The 16,987-nt window shown below is 48.2% G+C and overlaps 1 protein-coding gene across 3 annotated transcripts in view; it reads left to right on the top strand.

The window, feature by feature from the left end:
* LOC135911344 (uncharacterized protein CG3556) overlaps positions 1-16,987 on the top strand; it is a 110,381-nt gene that overhangs the window by 57,685 nt on the left and 35,709 nt on the right. For all 3 annotated transcript variants that reach the window (XM_065443583.1, XM_065443578.2, XM_065443591.2), the window contains exon 5: positions 526-742. In XM_065443583.1, the coding sequence (XP_065299655.1) occupies positions 526-742 (217 nt within the window). The remainder of the gene's footprint in view (positions 1-525; positions 743-16,987) is intronic.

Below are 16,987 nucleotides of genomic sequence, written 5' to 3'. Positions count from 1 at the left end.
TAAGTACATCAGAACACAGTGTGCCTATGGACACGATGCATTTGTTGACGGATAAGGCATTGACAAGATAATAAGCAGCATATAGAACAGCTTTAAAGAATGAAGATGTCGAAAAGCGTAACCTAAGGCTTCGCAGAATACAGCTGGACAGAGCGATGAAAACTATGGGGCATGTGGCAGCAGCTTGATCTTGCGGGCATATCACGCCGCATACTTTTTTCGCCAGGAAACGTAACATCACGCGATGGATATGAATATACGAACATAATGAAAAGCTATCGTTACTTTAACACCTTTCACTTACATTCATTGGTTTGACGATTGTTCTTCTGTTTAACCAGCTCTGTTTACGAGCACGAAAAGTAAACACTGAGTACCATTCCAAAGGCACAGCAACTGCTTTCTATGGTTTCCTATAGGGAAGCGCCATTGTAGCATGTCCGCGATTGCAATTGAATTGACGAACGCATAGGCGGCTAGCCACAGCAGCGACATCGATTTCTAGCTACGGTTACGTCCTCGCAGGCACTGGTTGCCGTCGACCCAGAAACCAGACATCTGTCCTGGCGCCGACAGGATGCGCTCAACTTCCTCCGGCGCGCGCAGCACAGGGACGGTCACTTCGGCGGCCTTCTGGCCACCACCCAGGTGGCGCCACTGCTGGCCGGAAGGACGCTCGCCGACCTCGCCTCGCACGCCCGGCGCTTCTGCTCCCCGGCGGACAATGGCTCGGCATCGGCGCGTAAGAACCCAATACCGAAAAGGAAGCGGCAGAGCCGCTCTTCCCAGACGCTACTCAACACTGTGAAAGCGCTATCCGGTTCCAGCTGGTCAGGAGCCGCGTTCTAAACGCTATCTGAGTTTTATAGAGAAGCTATCAACTTGAAAGTTGCTGGGTAATTGTAATCAACTTCCAATACACCAAATAGGCCTGACAGTACTACAGCTGCAGGTAGTATTTCGTAGCAGTTTTTGTTTTCGCTTGTATTCCTTCCTTTTCATACATCCGGTTAGGTGGACGATCCTAACGAAATCGTGGCACCGGCGAAGAAAGACGAAAAGAGTAGATTCGGAAAAGAAGCACTACGATATCTAGCCCCATTGCGAGATTTAGAGCGGGAGAAGAAAGCGGAGAGGAGGAGGGAGTGAGGCGTCTTCAGCGCCCGCGTAGCCTGCGCCAGTATTGACAAAACAGTCCGTACCCAAGAGCATTTCAACTGGCGATAGCCAATCGAGATAGCGGATATGATTAGTGAACGTGGTCGGGTAATGACAGGGATTTGGTAGCAACAGAAAGCTGTAAATTGCTTTCTTTTTATGCGAATGGCATTCTTAGCCTACCTCAGCATGTGCTGGGAGGATTGCAATCCACGTCCCATGGGTTCCTCAAGCACAGCAGCGCGAGGCTATAGTGCTATGCCACGAATACGCGAGAGCAGCAAGGGGCTAATTGTCAGTGTTAGCATACACACATCGGTGCAATATTTAAGGAGCGGCAATCTGAGAATCTTGCATCTTCCAGCGGATCTTACAACGTGTGATGTTTTAACAGGGGCGGAACACCCCACAGTTCACTTGCTATATTTTGCACAATAAAGTATTTCTCTCTCTTACTCGATGCGGAGTAGGCCCCCCCGAGTGGTCATGGCCATGTGGCGAGAAAGTTGTGTTAGCGCAGGCGGCACAGTGCCGGTATAATCGTTACACAGAGACAACAGCGAATGTTTAGGTTGCGCGAAAACTCAAGTAGTGTACTTAAGTTTACTTAAGTATACTTATGTTCATTAGCTGTTCCCCGTTGTTATGGCAATTGCTAGCTCTAAGCAAGCGGGCAGATCACAACTATCCGTGAGCACGTTAATACAAAAAGCCTTCATCTTTTTCATTACTTTAGTGCAAAGGAAAATTTGGAGGACACTTAAGCTTCGCCTTTAAGAGTGGAACGTGATAGCATTCAAAGATCCCTGAATGCTTCTCACGCTTCCCGGCAACTGCAGCGTATGTATCCCTGATGTTTACCGGGAAAAGCTCGCGGCGAAGGCTATTCACGAAGACGGGCTTTCTGGTAGAAACGCGGCCTCTTGCTCGGGCCGCGATTCGACGGAGGTGAGCGTCATCTGGAAGCAGTTTGTCTCTATATTTATTAAGCTTTCTCGCAGCAAAAAATTCGAGATGATGTGCCTTGAAACTTTGATCGGGATACGCTCTCCCGTAAAAGTATAAAAGCCACGGTCCTGAATGCTGGAGTGTACCACTTTCAGTACGTTGACTGTGGGCTCGCCGGCGCTGGAAGTGTCGTGAAGTTGGACTCTAATAATGCTGCAAGCAGAAACTGGCGGCGGTAGCCCCGCGTACATGCCATGGTACGCCACCGCGAGGAGAACGGTGGTCTTTGCATTTGGGCAGTGAAAAATTTAATTCTGGGATTTTACGTGCGAGTACCATTATATGATAATGAAGCACGCCGCAGTGGCGGGCTCCGGAATAATTTCGACCACCTGAGGTTCTTTAACGTGCATCGAGTGTACAAGAAAGGGGCGTTTTTGCATTTCGACCCGATCGAAATGCGGCCACCGCGGCCAGAATCTGATCAGGTGCCTTGCATAGCAGCGCAACACCAAAGCCACAACGCTCCCACGGCTGGACATTTTGGTGATAGAGCGTACTCCGAGATATTAAAAAACATTCGGCTATAGTATCTGTTAAAGAGTTTCTTCTGAAATGCATGTGAGTTGGGAAAAACGGCCGTTAAATATGTCGTTTACACATTTACATTATTAGAAAGTAATTACATGGATAATTCTGATATCTCGCATAATACCAGAAAGCATAAGCAGCACAGATGTTCAATTAATGAACTTGGTCACTTTATCGTTCGCTCCATACCAGTGTCCTGTCATACACTAAAAAAAAGTTTACACCGGTGGGGTTGTATTTTGTTCCCAAACAATAATCGTCATCTCTCTTGCCCGCATTTCCCTTCTTTAACGCTGCGAGCCCGATACTTCCTAGTCACGAACGACTTGCGCGTTATCAGCATGACATAGCCTTCTCGACAGGAAAGGAGCGAGCGCCGAGTTTTCAAGAGAGGAAACGCAAGCAAGGCAGATGACGATTATTTTTGGGGACAAGATAAGCCACAAAGGGTGTAAACATTTTTAGAGTGTATCAGACAGCTAGACAAGAAAAATACAAAAGTGTGCTCACGACCATGATTCATATGAAGGCTCTACTACTGGTGGCACCAAATTGTAGATATCCGTCATGGGGCCTCAGAAGCTGTAAAATTCTGCTTTTGAGTACAAAGTCGCGAACGGGACTGCTGGTAGCGACGACCTCATTCCTACAGGGTCGAAATGAAACGGAGTAATGCAGCCGCGTACATGAAGTTCAGGATCCTGTAGGTGTATAAAAAACTGTAAGTGCCAAAATTAATTCGAAGGCCTTCATTTCAGCGTCTCCTTTAACCATTTGTAGCTTTCAGGCTTCAATACCAATAGTAGTTTCGATCAATCATTCACCTTGCTTGAGACTCCATCGACGTGACAACAGAATTTAGCCTTGGAACTCCGAAGTCGCTTTTCGAATAGACAACTCATGCTGGATATTAGGCGGTCGCTACCACTTTGCTTTCTTGTTGTACGCTAAATTTAGGTCAATGGGAACGTAGGCTACATTAGGGCCGGCTCGTACAAGGCAGAGTTAAGATATTTAGGCTATTCCTTTCGCCATATGACACGCGCACGCACACTGCAGATACGAAAATATGCTCAATATACAAGCATGCGGAAATGTAAACAAAACAAAAACTAAAGCTAACCGCTTTCCAGCCTGTTAGCAACTTGACCCCCTCTCACAGTCCAGTGCGACCCATTTCCAGGTCCATCTGAAACAACAGGCCAATATAGATTGGCTCTGCCCGTCTCGCGTAGAGCAGCGCCTGCCATGCATATGTTGGAGAAAATGCTCATGCGCTTCGAAGTTAGCTGCCAGGACTCACATCTGCTGAGACATCGAAAATAACCGATCCTTCTCGTATTCATCAGCTCGGTTTTATTGTTGCATTTCTGTGCCACCATTTTGAACACTGGATCCGCAGCCAGCTTGGGGCAGAGAGGACATTCGTCAAAATTTACGGTTGTTTGGCAGGGTGTAAACACTGGCCAGAACCGGCGGCATACAGAGATTTCCATGATGAAAAAAAAACAAGAATAAAACTGAAAATCACCATCGGAGACTATGCAGCCAAGAGTAAGCAAAAAGGAGGGGCGTTCCACTTCTCCGGATTGTGAGTAGAATATACGGTTCTTCTTTTATCGCTTTAACTTGAGGAGTGCCTATTTTAAGACTGGCAACGCCACTAGCCTCGAGCGCCGTTATGGGCAAGCTTTTACGGCTGCAAGACACCGAGGTCTCGGAGGCCATCGGACGTGGTCTCTGTCACCGCTCGAAGCTGTTTGGGATGCAGCGAGCGGTTTGGATCAACCCGCGTAGCTCAATGACGGTGGCACCTTCGAGAGGTCGCCTGCGAAAAGGTCGTTGCACGAGTGGCGAGGAGAGATTGGAGGACCTTCTTGAAAGGACGGGATCGGTAAGATCCTATATAATGTAAACGGCATCAAAATGCAGCGTTTCTTGTGTACTTTCTTTGCACGAAGTGAGAAATCCTGCTGCGCTCATGAATGACGCCTTTGTTCAAGGGAGTTGAAGCTTACAGACCCAAACAAAAAATTTCTGGTAGTCGCATCGCCCGACGCCGAGTCGAATGGTTCATTCGAAGCTAGAAAGGGGGTGGAAAATTGTGAGCAGGCAAAGCTTTTCTACTCTAGTCTTGCGTTGTTCACGTTGAACTTTTGCTCTTCGGGATCAATTGAAGGAGCGGAACCATCCTCGAGGGTGGGTGACCTGTGAAACTGCACATGTGTGCTATCAATAAAAAGGGTGCCGATCTGCTCTGTAAAACACATCCACCGGGCATTTTCAAGGGGTTTTTGATGCTAAGCACGCGTGTCTGCTACCTCTTTACGACAATGTTCATTACTGCGAACGAGAAAACGGGCCTATCTTGTTCATTCGTTCATCCATCGTTCGTCAGCCTTTTGTTCGCATGGCGCGTAAAAGAAAGAATTTCACCAAGCAGAGACTGAACCAGATGACGGTGTAAGCGCACTGACGATGGTTACGAGACAACGACGGCAGGACGACAACGATGGTGATACCCAGATGACACTTCGTTGACTAGCAACTAAGGCAGCGATACGGTAGTATTGTCAGCCTGTCAGGGCCACGTAGGAGGAGCCTCAAAACGTCTCAACGAGTAGAGAGCTCATAACTATGGTTCACAGTCACAGTTCACAGTAAAGCAATAAAGGAGTCACTGAGCTCCGGCCATTTTTCGTCATGCTCCATTGTGCTTTTTTCTAATTAGCGCCAGCCACCATTGTGAAACACCGCTTTACGTCTCGAGCATGTTGCGTCATTTCCCATAGGGCGCACCTATTTATATATATTTGATTGTAAAGGCTGCGCTGATCTTTACAGGCGCCCGGCGATAACGTCGGATGTGGTCCACATATGATTGTTTACTGGATAACCTTAACTCCTAACGACTGCAGTGCACCAACATGACCTGCCCCGCTTGCGGTATATTTGGCACCTCACAATATTTTCCGTAGTGTCAAAGCGGGTGCCAGTGCCGGTCGATTATTTGGCCTGACGACAATAAAAGCTGACGTCAGTCGGATATTCGGGGCCGTATTTTGTAAGAAGTCTTTTCCTGCCATCCTTTCTTAACCTCGTTTTCTTTCTTTTTTTTTCTTTCTACAGTGATAGCTGATATGGGCTCAGCCCCCTGATTGTTTTGATGGCCACCGCTGTCAGTGGCTAAACATTTCTGGGGTCTTACGTGCCAAAACCCTGGGCCGGGAGGATAAGGGTGGAGGAGAGGGGTTAGGCCGGCGTGGTCCCACGTTGTTTTATGCCAGGTATCAGTGGTGCACAGACATTTCGGGGAGATGGAGGGGGCACGTGCTTGGTGTCCACCTCCTCCTCCGCCCCTTTTCTTTTTTGTACGCTCCTGATCAGTTCCGAATGTAGGTCCCTACTACAGTGCCACCCCAGCCCGCAGCCTGTTTAGCCCACCTTCCTCCGCCATAGTAAAGTGACGAGAGAGGAAGCAGGCACGCGCCGGGATAAGAGTACGTGTGTCCGGCCAGAGGGAATTTCGGTGGTCGTAAAGTCTGGTGAGGGACAGGCTTGAGAGGTGTGGAGGGAGGACCTGGATCGAGGGAGTTGTGTGCGTGCTGGTCAGAAGCAATGTTGCTGCGCATAATGGCCTTGACCTCAATGCACGTTGACACAGATGGTCTTGCGATTAAGTGCGTACATCGCCTCGTAGACTTACATTGTGAAATTTCTTTAACTCTTAAGTGAACATTAGACAATCTAGATTTTTTCTAACGTAATCCGGCGGGACACGGCTTTGGTGGGAACCAGAATTAAGAGGGACAGAAAGAATGAAAAAGAGAACAATCATTAAAGACATGTAGCTTCAATTGCGTTTTTCTGGCAGTTGACCGAAGGCTTCACCTCCAAGAAAATACACTTCATGGAACTTTTAACATGTAAAAATTATTTCTCATTGACTGGCCTCCTTTTCTAATGATGTGTTCACCGTCGCGATTGGTTGACGATTGTTCTTGCTAACTACTATACCGTACACGAACTTTATAATGTCTACAGTCCCTGATACTGAAATGAAAGCCAAATCCTGGACGACGTAGTACCAGGGTCTTTCAATACTTTTCTTCTGGTGAGGAAACTTTTTCGAAAGAAATTTCGTATAGGGACAGAAGGTGCCACGAGAGGCGCTGAAGTAACTGGGGTGGATTTAGGCACCTCTAGCGTCCTTGAAGCCCTTAGGTTCAGCGAGAGTAGGGGGAAAGTGAACATGTCCGCAGTAGAGATTAGTAAGAGGCGAGATTGGAAGATTGGTGGAAGAAAACTAGGGAGACGGCAATCAACGAAAGCGTGCAAAAACAAAATTTCCAATAGGGGTTCAAAAAGTTTGGTCATGGGAATTCTTCGTGGAGTTTTTTTTTCGCATTTTCTTTTTCTTTAACAAAGGTAGGACACTAGGCAATATAATTACAAGAGCTTGGTGGCGCAACCACCACGATCTCCAAAGGGGACGCTCAGAGCATTCATTCATCCATTGTGCCAGTAAATGGCCATCGAAAGGGGATGCCAAGAAATCATCATCATCTTTTTCATCATCACAGTTTAGGCTGTAGATTTTAGCTGTCGGTTTAAGGTCCGCTGGCCTCCTTGGAGCACGTGGGTGCAGGGATAACCGAGGCAAAGTAAACATATCTGCAGTAGAGCTTATTAAAAGGAGAGTGAAGGTTTGGGGGCAGAAAAGTGGGGAGACCACAAAATACGGAGGCGTACAAAAACAAAGTTCCCAAGCGTTTTCCAGAAAGTTTGATGCTAGGAATTTTTTGTCTGATAAAAAATATATTTGAGACATTAGGCAAAATAAGAAAAGGAGATTTGTGGCGCAACCCACCGCCCTGTTTAAGGGGACGCTCATAGCATTCATCCATCCATGGTACGATTAATACGACCAGATCCATTACGGGCATAGGTAGCGGTACAGGGTAGATAGAGAAGTTTTGAGGAAACGAAAAAAAAGATTAAGAAGATGTATACAAAAATACCAGAATGAAAAGCATAGCGAGATATTGTAGCGCCAAGGCACAATTTCAAGGAAGAGGCCCAGACACACGTTGCAGCAACTTTGTAATTGCGCCTTCGCGCCAGAATATGTCGCTAAGCAAACACTAACTAGCCCAAAAATTGCGTATGCTGAATAAAAAGAATGTATAACATTCTTGATTAACTTAAGCAAGCTAGGTGACTATTTGTCATCTCCCCGTTTCAAAGGAGATGCCAATAAATCATTGTCATCATCATGATCGGAGAGGCGCGATTAAGAAAATTTTCTCACCGGGAAAAGTGTCTCATACATTCATTGCAGCATGTTTGCCAAATGAACATGCAACAGGAACTTTAGGCTAAATACCTTGTATTAACGCAATAGAGATAAAGGCCTCCGCTTGGAGACAATCTGGCGGTGGTGTCCGGCGTACCGCGTCCAGTGTCGACCATCGTTTCGAAAATAATAATTCCGCACCACGCATACCCAACCACGCAAGCCCTCCGTGTAGCGCAAAGAAGTTGCTTAACTGGTTGAATTTTTGAAATTAAAATGCGTCAGAAAAATCGTAAAGTACGACTTACACAACCTGCAGTCATGGTAGCGTCTGATAGTAACTCGAATATAGGAGAAAACATAATTCTGTTACGCGGAAACTCAAACACAACCCCCTTTTAATGCGATCCCGTTTCCTGCTACCGTTTGAGGTATGTCTTAGTAGGAGCGGCGCGGCCCCTTCGGTTCCTTGCACACCATCAAAAAAAAAGAAACACAAAACTTTCATACATAGCGTTCGCTGCCAGCGTTTCCCGGTAAACATTACGGCTACATAAGCTGCAGTTGTCGGGAAGCGAGAGAAGCACTCAGAGATCTTTGAATGCTATCGCGTTCCAATCTTAAAGGCGAAGCTTTAGCGTCCTCCAAATTTTTCTGCATAAATTATACACCACTGCAATGTAACGGACGTGACCCGCCAAGTCGCGTCAATCGCACAAAATGTTTCGATCAGCCCTGTCGTGGGATAGCGGTCCACTGCGTCATTGCACCTAATTGTCCGTTTCTTACGGAATGTCAGCGACCTCCCGTACATGCGAAAGCCAAGTACTTCTGCACAAGCCGGAGCGGCACATAAAGAGCGCGTGCCCGTTCTATGAAGTATATGCACGGCTTGCATATGAAAATTCTTTTTTTCAGTCGGAAGAATTAGTTGTGTACATTCATTCATAGATGGCATTGAACGTCTTGAAAGAGGACTACGAGAGACCGCCTTCAGTATGGCTGTCGGAGCCCGTTTATCAGCAGAACGGCGTAGCCACTGAGCCACTACAGCTGATAAAGAACGGCTTAGCAGTAAACCAGACGAAGCTCACAGCTAAAAGGAAATAAACCCGCTTATCAGCAGAGCGGCATAGCCATTGATCCATTACGGCGGATAAAGAACGTTGTAGCAGCAAACCAGATGAAGCTGATGGTTAGGAGGAAATAAACACGCTTATCAGCAGAACGGTGTATCCACTGAGCCATTACCGCGGATAAAGAATGGCGTAGCAGTAAACCAGATGAAGCTGGTGGTTGGAAGGAAATAAACTCGCTTATCAGCAGAACGAAGTAGCCACTGGGCCAATATGGCGGATAACGAAAGTTGTAGCAGTAAACCAGACGAAACTGATGGTTACAAGGAAATGAACCCGGTTATCAGCAGAACGGTGCAGCCACTGAGCCATTACCGCGGATAAAAAATGGCCTAGCAGTAAACCAGATGAAGCTGGTGGTTCCAAGGAAATAAACCCGCTTATCGGATAAAGATCGATGTAACAGTGAACCAGACGAAGCTGATGGCTAGAAGGAAATAAACCCGCCTATCAGCAGAACGTCATAGCCACTGAGCCAGTATGGCGAATAACGAAAATTGTAGCAGTAAGCCAGACGAAAATGACGGTTAGAAGGAAATAAACCCGGTTATCAGTAGAATGGTGTAGCCACTGAGCCATTGCCGCGGATAAAGATGGCGTAGCAGTAAACCAGATGAAGCTGGTGGTTCCAAGGAAATAAACACGCTTATCAGTAGAATGGCGTAGCCACTGAGCCACTGCGGCGGATAAAGAATGATGTACCAGTATACCAGATGAAGCTGGTGGTTCCAAGGAAATAAACCCGCTTATCAGTAGAATGGCGTAGCCACTGAGCCACTGCAGCGGATAAAGAATGGTGTACCAGTAAACCAGACGAAGGAGGAGGAGGAGGAGACAAAGGAGAGGAAAGACAGGGAGTTTAGCCAGTGTAAGTACCGGCTGGATATAATTCTCTGTGCTGGGGAAAGGGGTAAAGGGAATAAAAGGAGAAAGAAGAAGAGGAGGAAAAAAATGGGAAAAAAAAGAAAATTCACACAGTAACGCGAAACTACGCGCTGCAACGTTCAAAGGTGGTCACACAATTCGCATGTCCTTAAAAACTTCAACAAAGCCCTTAAGGCCTTGAGCGCCGAAGCCCGTCTGGACAAGTGTCCTAGAGCTTTTTCCTCTGTAAAGGGGCGATTGTCCAGTTTTCCGAGAGCGGTCACGAGCACTTTTCTTCGCACTGCGTAACGGGGACAGTCACAAATGAGGTGTTCAATCGTCTCCTCGCAGCCGCAGGTGTCACAAGTAGGGCTGTCGGCCATTCCAAAGCGGAATGAATAGGAGTTCGTGAATGCCACGCCGAGCCACAGGTGGCACAGAAGTGTTGCTTCCGCTGGTGGCAACCCTGGTGGTAGGCGGAGTTGCAGACGTGAATCCAATTTGTGGAGACGTGCGTTCGTGAATTCACTGGTGTTCCACAGATTCTGTGTAAGCTCGCGGTCGAGGGAGCGAAGACTTGTGGCTGCATCTGTTCTTGACAGCAGTATGGGTATAATCTGGGCACAATCATGAGCCGACCGGGCAGCGTCATCCACACTGTCATTTGCTGAAATTCCACAGTGACCCGGTATCCACTGGTAGATGATGTTGTGTCCCTTGTTGATTGCGTGATGGTGGAGTAGTCGGACGTCTGCGACTAGTTGCTCATTTGGTCCATGGTTGAAAGGGGACATCAGACACTGAAGAGCTGCCTTTGAGTCACATAAGATGGACCATGAATGTGATAATTTGTGAACAATAAACTCCAGAGCAGCACGGATAGCTGCGAGTTCTGCACCCGTCGATGATGTAATGTGAGATGTCTTGAACTTGAGGGTGACGCACTCAGCGGGAATCACCACTGCTCCAGCTGAACTATTAGAGGATACAAACCATCTGTGTAAACGTGGATACGTCCTCTGTGCTGTTCACATAGCATGTAGCACGGTTTGCTTGAGGGCGAAAGTTGACATCTCCGTTTTCCTTTTGATACCGGGAATAACAAGAAGAGCCTGGAGTGGATGGAGGCACCACAGCGGTTGAGATGATCGTGCTGCAGGCGTGAAGTTTGACGTTAAAGTTCCATGGTTGGCGGCAATAATCTTGCTAAACGCTGAACGAGGTCGAGCGGCAGGAAGGGAGGCGAGATGATGCGATGGAAGTCGGGCGAAGTGCCGGATATGCATCCATAAAGTGTCGACTTGGAGATACGTGTTGATGGGGTGGTCATGCGCGATGGCTATTGTTGCTGCCGTGGACGCACATCTGGGAAGACCAAGGCGAATTCGGAGAGCTTGAGCTTGTACAGATTGGAGGGCACGGAGGTTGGTCTTGCCGGTCCCACCCAGTACAGGTAAGCTATAGCGCAGGAGGCCGAGGAACAGCGCGTTATAGAGTTGGAGCATCGCACTCACAGATGCACCCCATGACTTTCCCGCAAGAAATCTGAGCACGTGGGTTATCATGACTAATTTCCTTTTTAGGTAGGAGATATGAGGACTCCAGGAAAGGTGTCGATCTATTATCACTCCTAGAATGCGGTGCGTCTTCTCGTAGGCAATTGGCTGTCCATTAATTCTGATAACGTACGGTTTCATTGCTTTACGCGTGAAAGCGACTATAGAGCACTTCTCGCAGGACAGCTCCAGACCTCGTGCTCGAAGATAACCTGGTGTTAGTGTGGCCGCTTTTTGAAGTCTGGCGCGCACCTGAGGACGCATCGCTCCTGATGACCAAATGCATACATCGTCTGCACAGATCGACACATGGACGGATTCCGGAAGGGTATGAACCAGGTCGATGAGCACCAGGTTAAATAGAGTGGGGCTCAAGACTCCGCCTTGTGGCACGGCTCGGTAGGTGTTGCGTTGTGATGACGCACCGTCCTCTGTTTGCACAAAGAATGACCTGTCCATCAAGAAGCTGGATATCCACCGAAAAACAAGGCCGCCTAGGCCGCCATCACCCAAGGCGTCCAGGATGGCTTGATGGGTTACGTTGTCATATGCGCCTTTAACATCCAGGAGCATCGCCGATGACAGTCTCCTGAGGCTTTTTTTGTGCTGAACAGACGAGACAAGATCTATGACGTTGTCTATAGAAGAGCGTCCACGTCGAAAGCCTGCCATAGCGTCAGGATATAACTTGTAATGTTCTAGATACCACTCTAGACGCGTCAGCACCATCCTCTCCATCACCTTTCCTAGACAACTGGCCAGAGCAATGGGACGATAAGACGCCACGTCTAGGGGTGAATTACCTGGCTTGAGCAAAGGCACAAGGTGGCTGGACTTCCATGCAGCTGGAACTTCTCCTTCATGCCATGAATTATTGTACACATCTAGAAGTGCATGCCGGGCTGTGTGACCGAGGTTTCCAAGAGCTGCGTATGTCACCCCGTCAGGCCCAGGCGATGAGGAACGTCTGCACGCTGCCAACGCCGCCTGCAACTCCTCGATGGAAAACATTGTCCATACGAGAATCCCGCGAGATTGGAACATCACGGGGATCACGTGTAGCGAACGATGGCGGTAGACCAGCAACCTTGAAACAGAAATCCTCCGCTACGTCGATCTCTCTGCGACCTTGGTAGAGAGCCAGGTATTTGAAGGGGTGCCGTTGTGGCGGTGATGTTCGAAGACCACGGACTGTTCTCCAAATATATTACAGGGGTTTATGCGGATCAAGGATATCACAGAACGTTTTCCATCTTAGAGACTGCAGTGAGTTGCGCCCACGCTGGATCTTCTTCTGTATGCGTCTCGCCTCCTTTAGGTCGTAGATGGACTTGGTGCACCTGTACTTTCTTTCCGCGCGACGGCGGATTGCTCGAAGCCGCTCCAATTCTGCTTCGAATTCAGAAAATTTAGGAATGGGCCTAAAAGATCTTGTGGCTTCTTGAGCAGCAGCGTTAATTAGCTTCTCGATGTTGCCAGGCAGACAGTCCTGGATCTCTTGGCAATTCTTCTCCATGAGCAACGTGTATTTAGGCCAGTCGAAGTGATGAAGAACAGTAGTAGAGTGTGACTTGCGTATGCCCTTGATTTGAACATATGTTGGAGCGTGGTCACTACCATGCGTTTCGTTGTCCGTGAAACATTTCACACTGGCACTGAGGCATCTTGAAACAAAAGTCAAGTCCAGGCAGCTGCTGTATGTCAATCCCCGCAGAAAAGTGGGACTGCCATCATTTAAGCAGCAGAGCTCATGGTCCGACGCGAAGGATAGTACACGTCTTCCTCGACAGTCCATCTTTAAGCTTCCCCATAGCGGATGATGCGCATTGAAGTCACCGGTAATAACCCATGGTCCAGGTGTCGCTGTTAAAATGCACCTAGTCTTGCGTTGTCAAATCGACTCAAAGGTGAAATGTAGGCACCTATGAGCGTGAGTGCGACGTTCTTGCATTTTATGGTCAAACACACATACTGATTGTCGTCATCAGGTGCCACTGGGTGTAAAACATATGTGAAATCGCATCTGATATAAACGATGACTTTGCTGCGGTCGGTACAAGTGGCAAACATGAAAGCTTCATATCCTGATAGGCGGATGACGCTCTCAACGTTTGGTTCACAAATGTCAATTATTGGAAATTTGTTCTTAAAAACAAACGGACGAAAGTCCGAAATGCGCGACTTAATGCCTCTGAAGGAAGATAGATGCTTCCTTGACCTCTTTAAGGAACGAATGTAGAGGAGCAGCCATGGTGCTTCTCAAGACCGGACAGTACCGGATACACGGCATCCAGTACTTGAAGTGCGCCTCGAGCCGCCGGAGTGTGTATGGCGGTCAGTAGTGCTCGTAGCGTGTTCATAAGGGCCCTTATCATGGTGACAACTTGTTTGTCGTTGTCTTGGTTGCTGCCAGAAGGTGAAGCATGATTCGGCGAGCGTGCTACATCTTGTCGCTCCGCTGGTGGATCTAGCCGTGGCAATGGCGGCCACTCCTCGCTTGAGGCAATGATATTGGAGACTTTCTGCTGAGGAGTCTCATTGCTGCTATTGCTAGTTGTATGCGGAAGTTTCTGGACTGTCAGTGGACGTGGTGCATCCTTAGCAATAGCAGTGGGTTTCCTAGGTCTCCGGCGACGTGAACGTCGACGTCGCACCTCAGCGGCAGCCTCCCTGTGACGACCAGACGAAGCTGATGGCTAGAAGGAATTAAATAAACCCGCCTATCAGCAGAACGGCATACCCACTGAGCCAATATGGCAGATAACGAAAGTTGTAGCAGTAAAAATGGCTGTGGCTTAGCTAAGGTTACGCCCAGGATGCGAAGCATACTAGCCTTTATTTTAACGCGACAGCGTTAAGGAGCTCGTGTCGCAGAAAAGCCGGTGTCGTCGGTATCGGTGTCTGCGGCGTTGCACTTCATGAATAAATCGTTGTCGCGCCGAACGCTGCGTTGCTCGACGCGTCCGATGCGGGGGGCGACGCCGCGAGCGACGGCGCGAGTTGGAGCCTCGTTTCTCCTCTGTCGTGACGTCACGGTGTCACGTGGTATTGAAGGCGACACCGCCGCGCCTGAGGAGCTGGGTTGAGGTCTCGTAATATGCTTCGCATAAAACCAGCCGAAACTGACGGTTAAAAGGAATTAACCCCGCTTATCAGCAATGCGGCGTAGCCACGGAGCCATTACCGCGGATAAAAAATTGCGTAGCAGTAAACCAGATGAAGCTGGTGGTTGCAAGGAAATAAACCCGCTTATCAGTAGAATGGCGTAGCCACTGAGCCACTGCGGTGGATAAAGAACGGTGTACCAGTAAACCAGACGAAGCTGATGGCTAGAAGGAAATAAACCCGCCTATCAGCAGAACGGCATAGCCACTGAGCCAATATGGCGGATAACGAAAGCTGTACTAGAAACCAGACGAAACTGACGGTTAGAAGCGAATAAATTCACTTATCAGCAGAATTGCGTAGCCTCTGAACCACTATGGCGGATAAAGAACGTTGGAGCAGTAAACCAGACGAAGCTGACTGTTATAAGGAAATGAACATTAGCTGACTCATTTTCTTTAGGTGGCAACTCAGGCGCGGTATGAAAAAAAAATGTTTTAAAACCTCTTGGGCTAAGAATTAGGATCTGTGCTCTTGTAGAAGTCTGTTTGCTTAACGAAAGGGCAGTGGTTGCCATCACTAAGCTCTTATTAGACGACAAATGCGAACAATTATCTTGTCAATGGACGAGGCCATGTCACCGAACGAGCCTGTTCTTTCTGCTAAGACTTCAGCTCAAACCCTAAGGGCCTTCAGTAATCCTCAGAATGGCGTCTGCTTTAAGTTTTGATAACTCACATTGCAACTACACATTTCCGTTTACTGTGCACACATCTCGGGCGCTATAACGTAAGGCTATTCCTAACTTTTCTATTCGAATTCTGCAATCAGCCCTCCAAAATTGGCCAAAAAATTTTCGGGCCACCCTCACTTCGCCTGTCTCTCACGCAACGTCACGAAAACCACGAAAACCGCGGTATGATATGGTGTATGCACACTGATTACGCATAATTAAATCGAACGAAAAAGAAATAACTATTTCTCATTCGACGTCTTTTTCGCCATATTACTCTGCCATTTATCAAATGTTTTCGGGCTGTGCCCATTTTGTCTGTCTATCACGCGACGTCGCAAAACCACATAAACTTATAGCGTCGAAGTGACGTGTACGCGTTAAAGACGCATTAATATGCCCAACAAAACTGTTTTTTTTAATGAATAGCTGGAGGCTGCCTCATTCCGAAAGCAATAGAAGATGGCTGCCCACCAACTGCTCTGGCATTAGCTACTGGGAATGGCCGCGGAGAACGGATTTATTTTCGTATAATAAGCATTTCTCCGTGGCACTATAACGCTATCGAGCCGTTTCGGCACATATGCGACGTCACTCTGCCAACTATTCTTTGCTAAGGATCCGTTCTGGCGTTATATTTAACGTTACGTTGGACGCCGTCGCTATTTTCGACCAGCCACCGCAAGATAAATAAATAAAGTGGAGCAATCGCAGACGCCGGCACCACCCTCTTCAGCCGGTTATCTACTTTCACTGTGCTGGCTCGGCCTCATCGAATCCCTCTCCGCCTGAGCGTGCTCCTCACCTCTTGCCAGCCAGTTCGATAAGGAAATTTGCTCAATGTAGGCAATGTTATTCGCTCTGAAAACAAAAAAGGGTGACCTCCTGTAAAGGAGGAGCGCGTTTGATTGGGCTTTTCAAAAAACGCTGCGGGTTACGGCCGGTGCTTGCGTAGGTGGTTACGTGAATTTGACGTCAGGAGATTGGAATAAAAACAGATTCCAATAGTTTTACGTTATAGGGCCCCTGCGCGAATGACATGTCAAGCATCAAAGTATTTTTCACTTATACTAACGCGTTTCTAGTCCCTCGCCGTGAAACGGCTCCCTTCCACATTGGTCCCGTAAGTTTGCGACGGTAAGCAGTCAAAACATGGGTACTTTTTCGTCGCCAACGGTGCGAATCGGCGCCATCGATTTTGGCGCCGCCGTCAGCTTCGTCCTGCTGTCACGATGTCGACGTGCATGTGCGGCCCAAGCGTGGACAGTTAAAATGCCCCCAGAGACGCGTGAGCCGCGTCGTGCGTTTGGCTACGAAAACGAGGAAGCCAATTGGACTCATGCAACAGGCTTCACTCAATCGACTCTGCAGCGGAGCCATGGAGGGCAGCATTCCACCTCCCTATGCCGGCACGGGCATGGGGAGCACAAACACTAGCGTTCCTGCTGAGCAGCTGCGTGCATGTACCACACCGTACGCGGTGCATGAGGTGGTGCGAGCGGAACGGACAGTAACACCTTAATCTACAAACGCTGGCCGTTTTCCTCCGGTATAACTTCGTGCACCATTGCAGTGAGACAGGCAAGTGTCCTCATCCCGC

The sequence above is a fragment of the Dermacentor albipictus genome, chromosome 1 (assembly GCF_038994185.2).
Source record: "Dermacentor albipictus isolate Rhodes 1998 colony chromosome 1, USDA_Dalb.pri_finalv2, whole genome shotgun sequence".
Classification (NCBI taxonomy): Eukaryota; Metazoa; Arthropoda; class Arachnida; order Ixodida; family Ixodidae; genus Dermacentor; species Dermacentor albipictus.
Note: the sequence above shows the minus strand (reverse complement) of the source record. Positions and strands in the feature narration are given on the sequence as shown.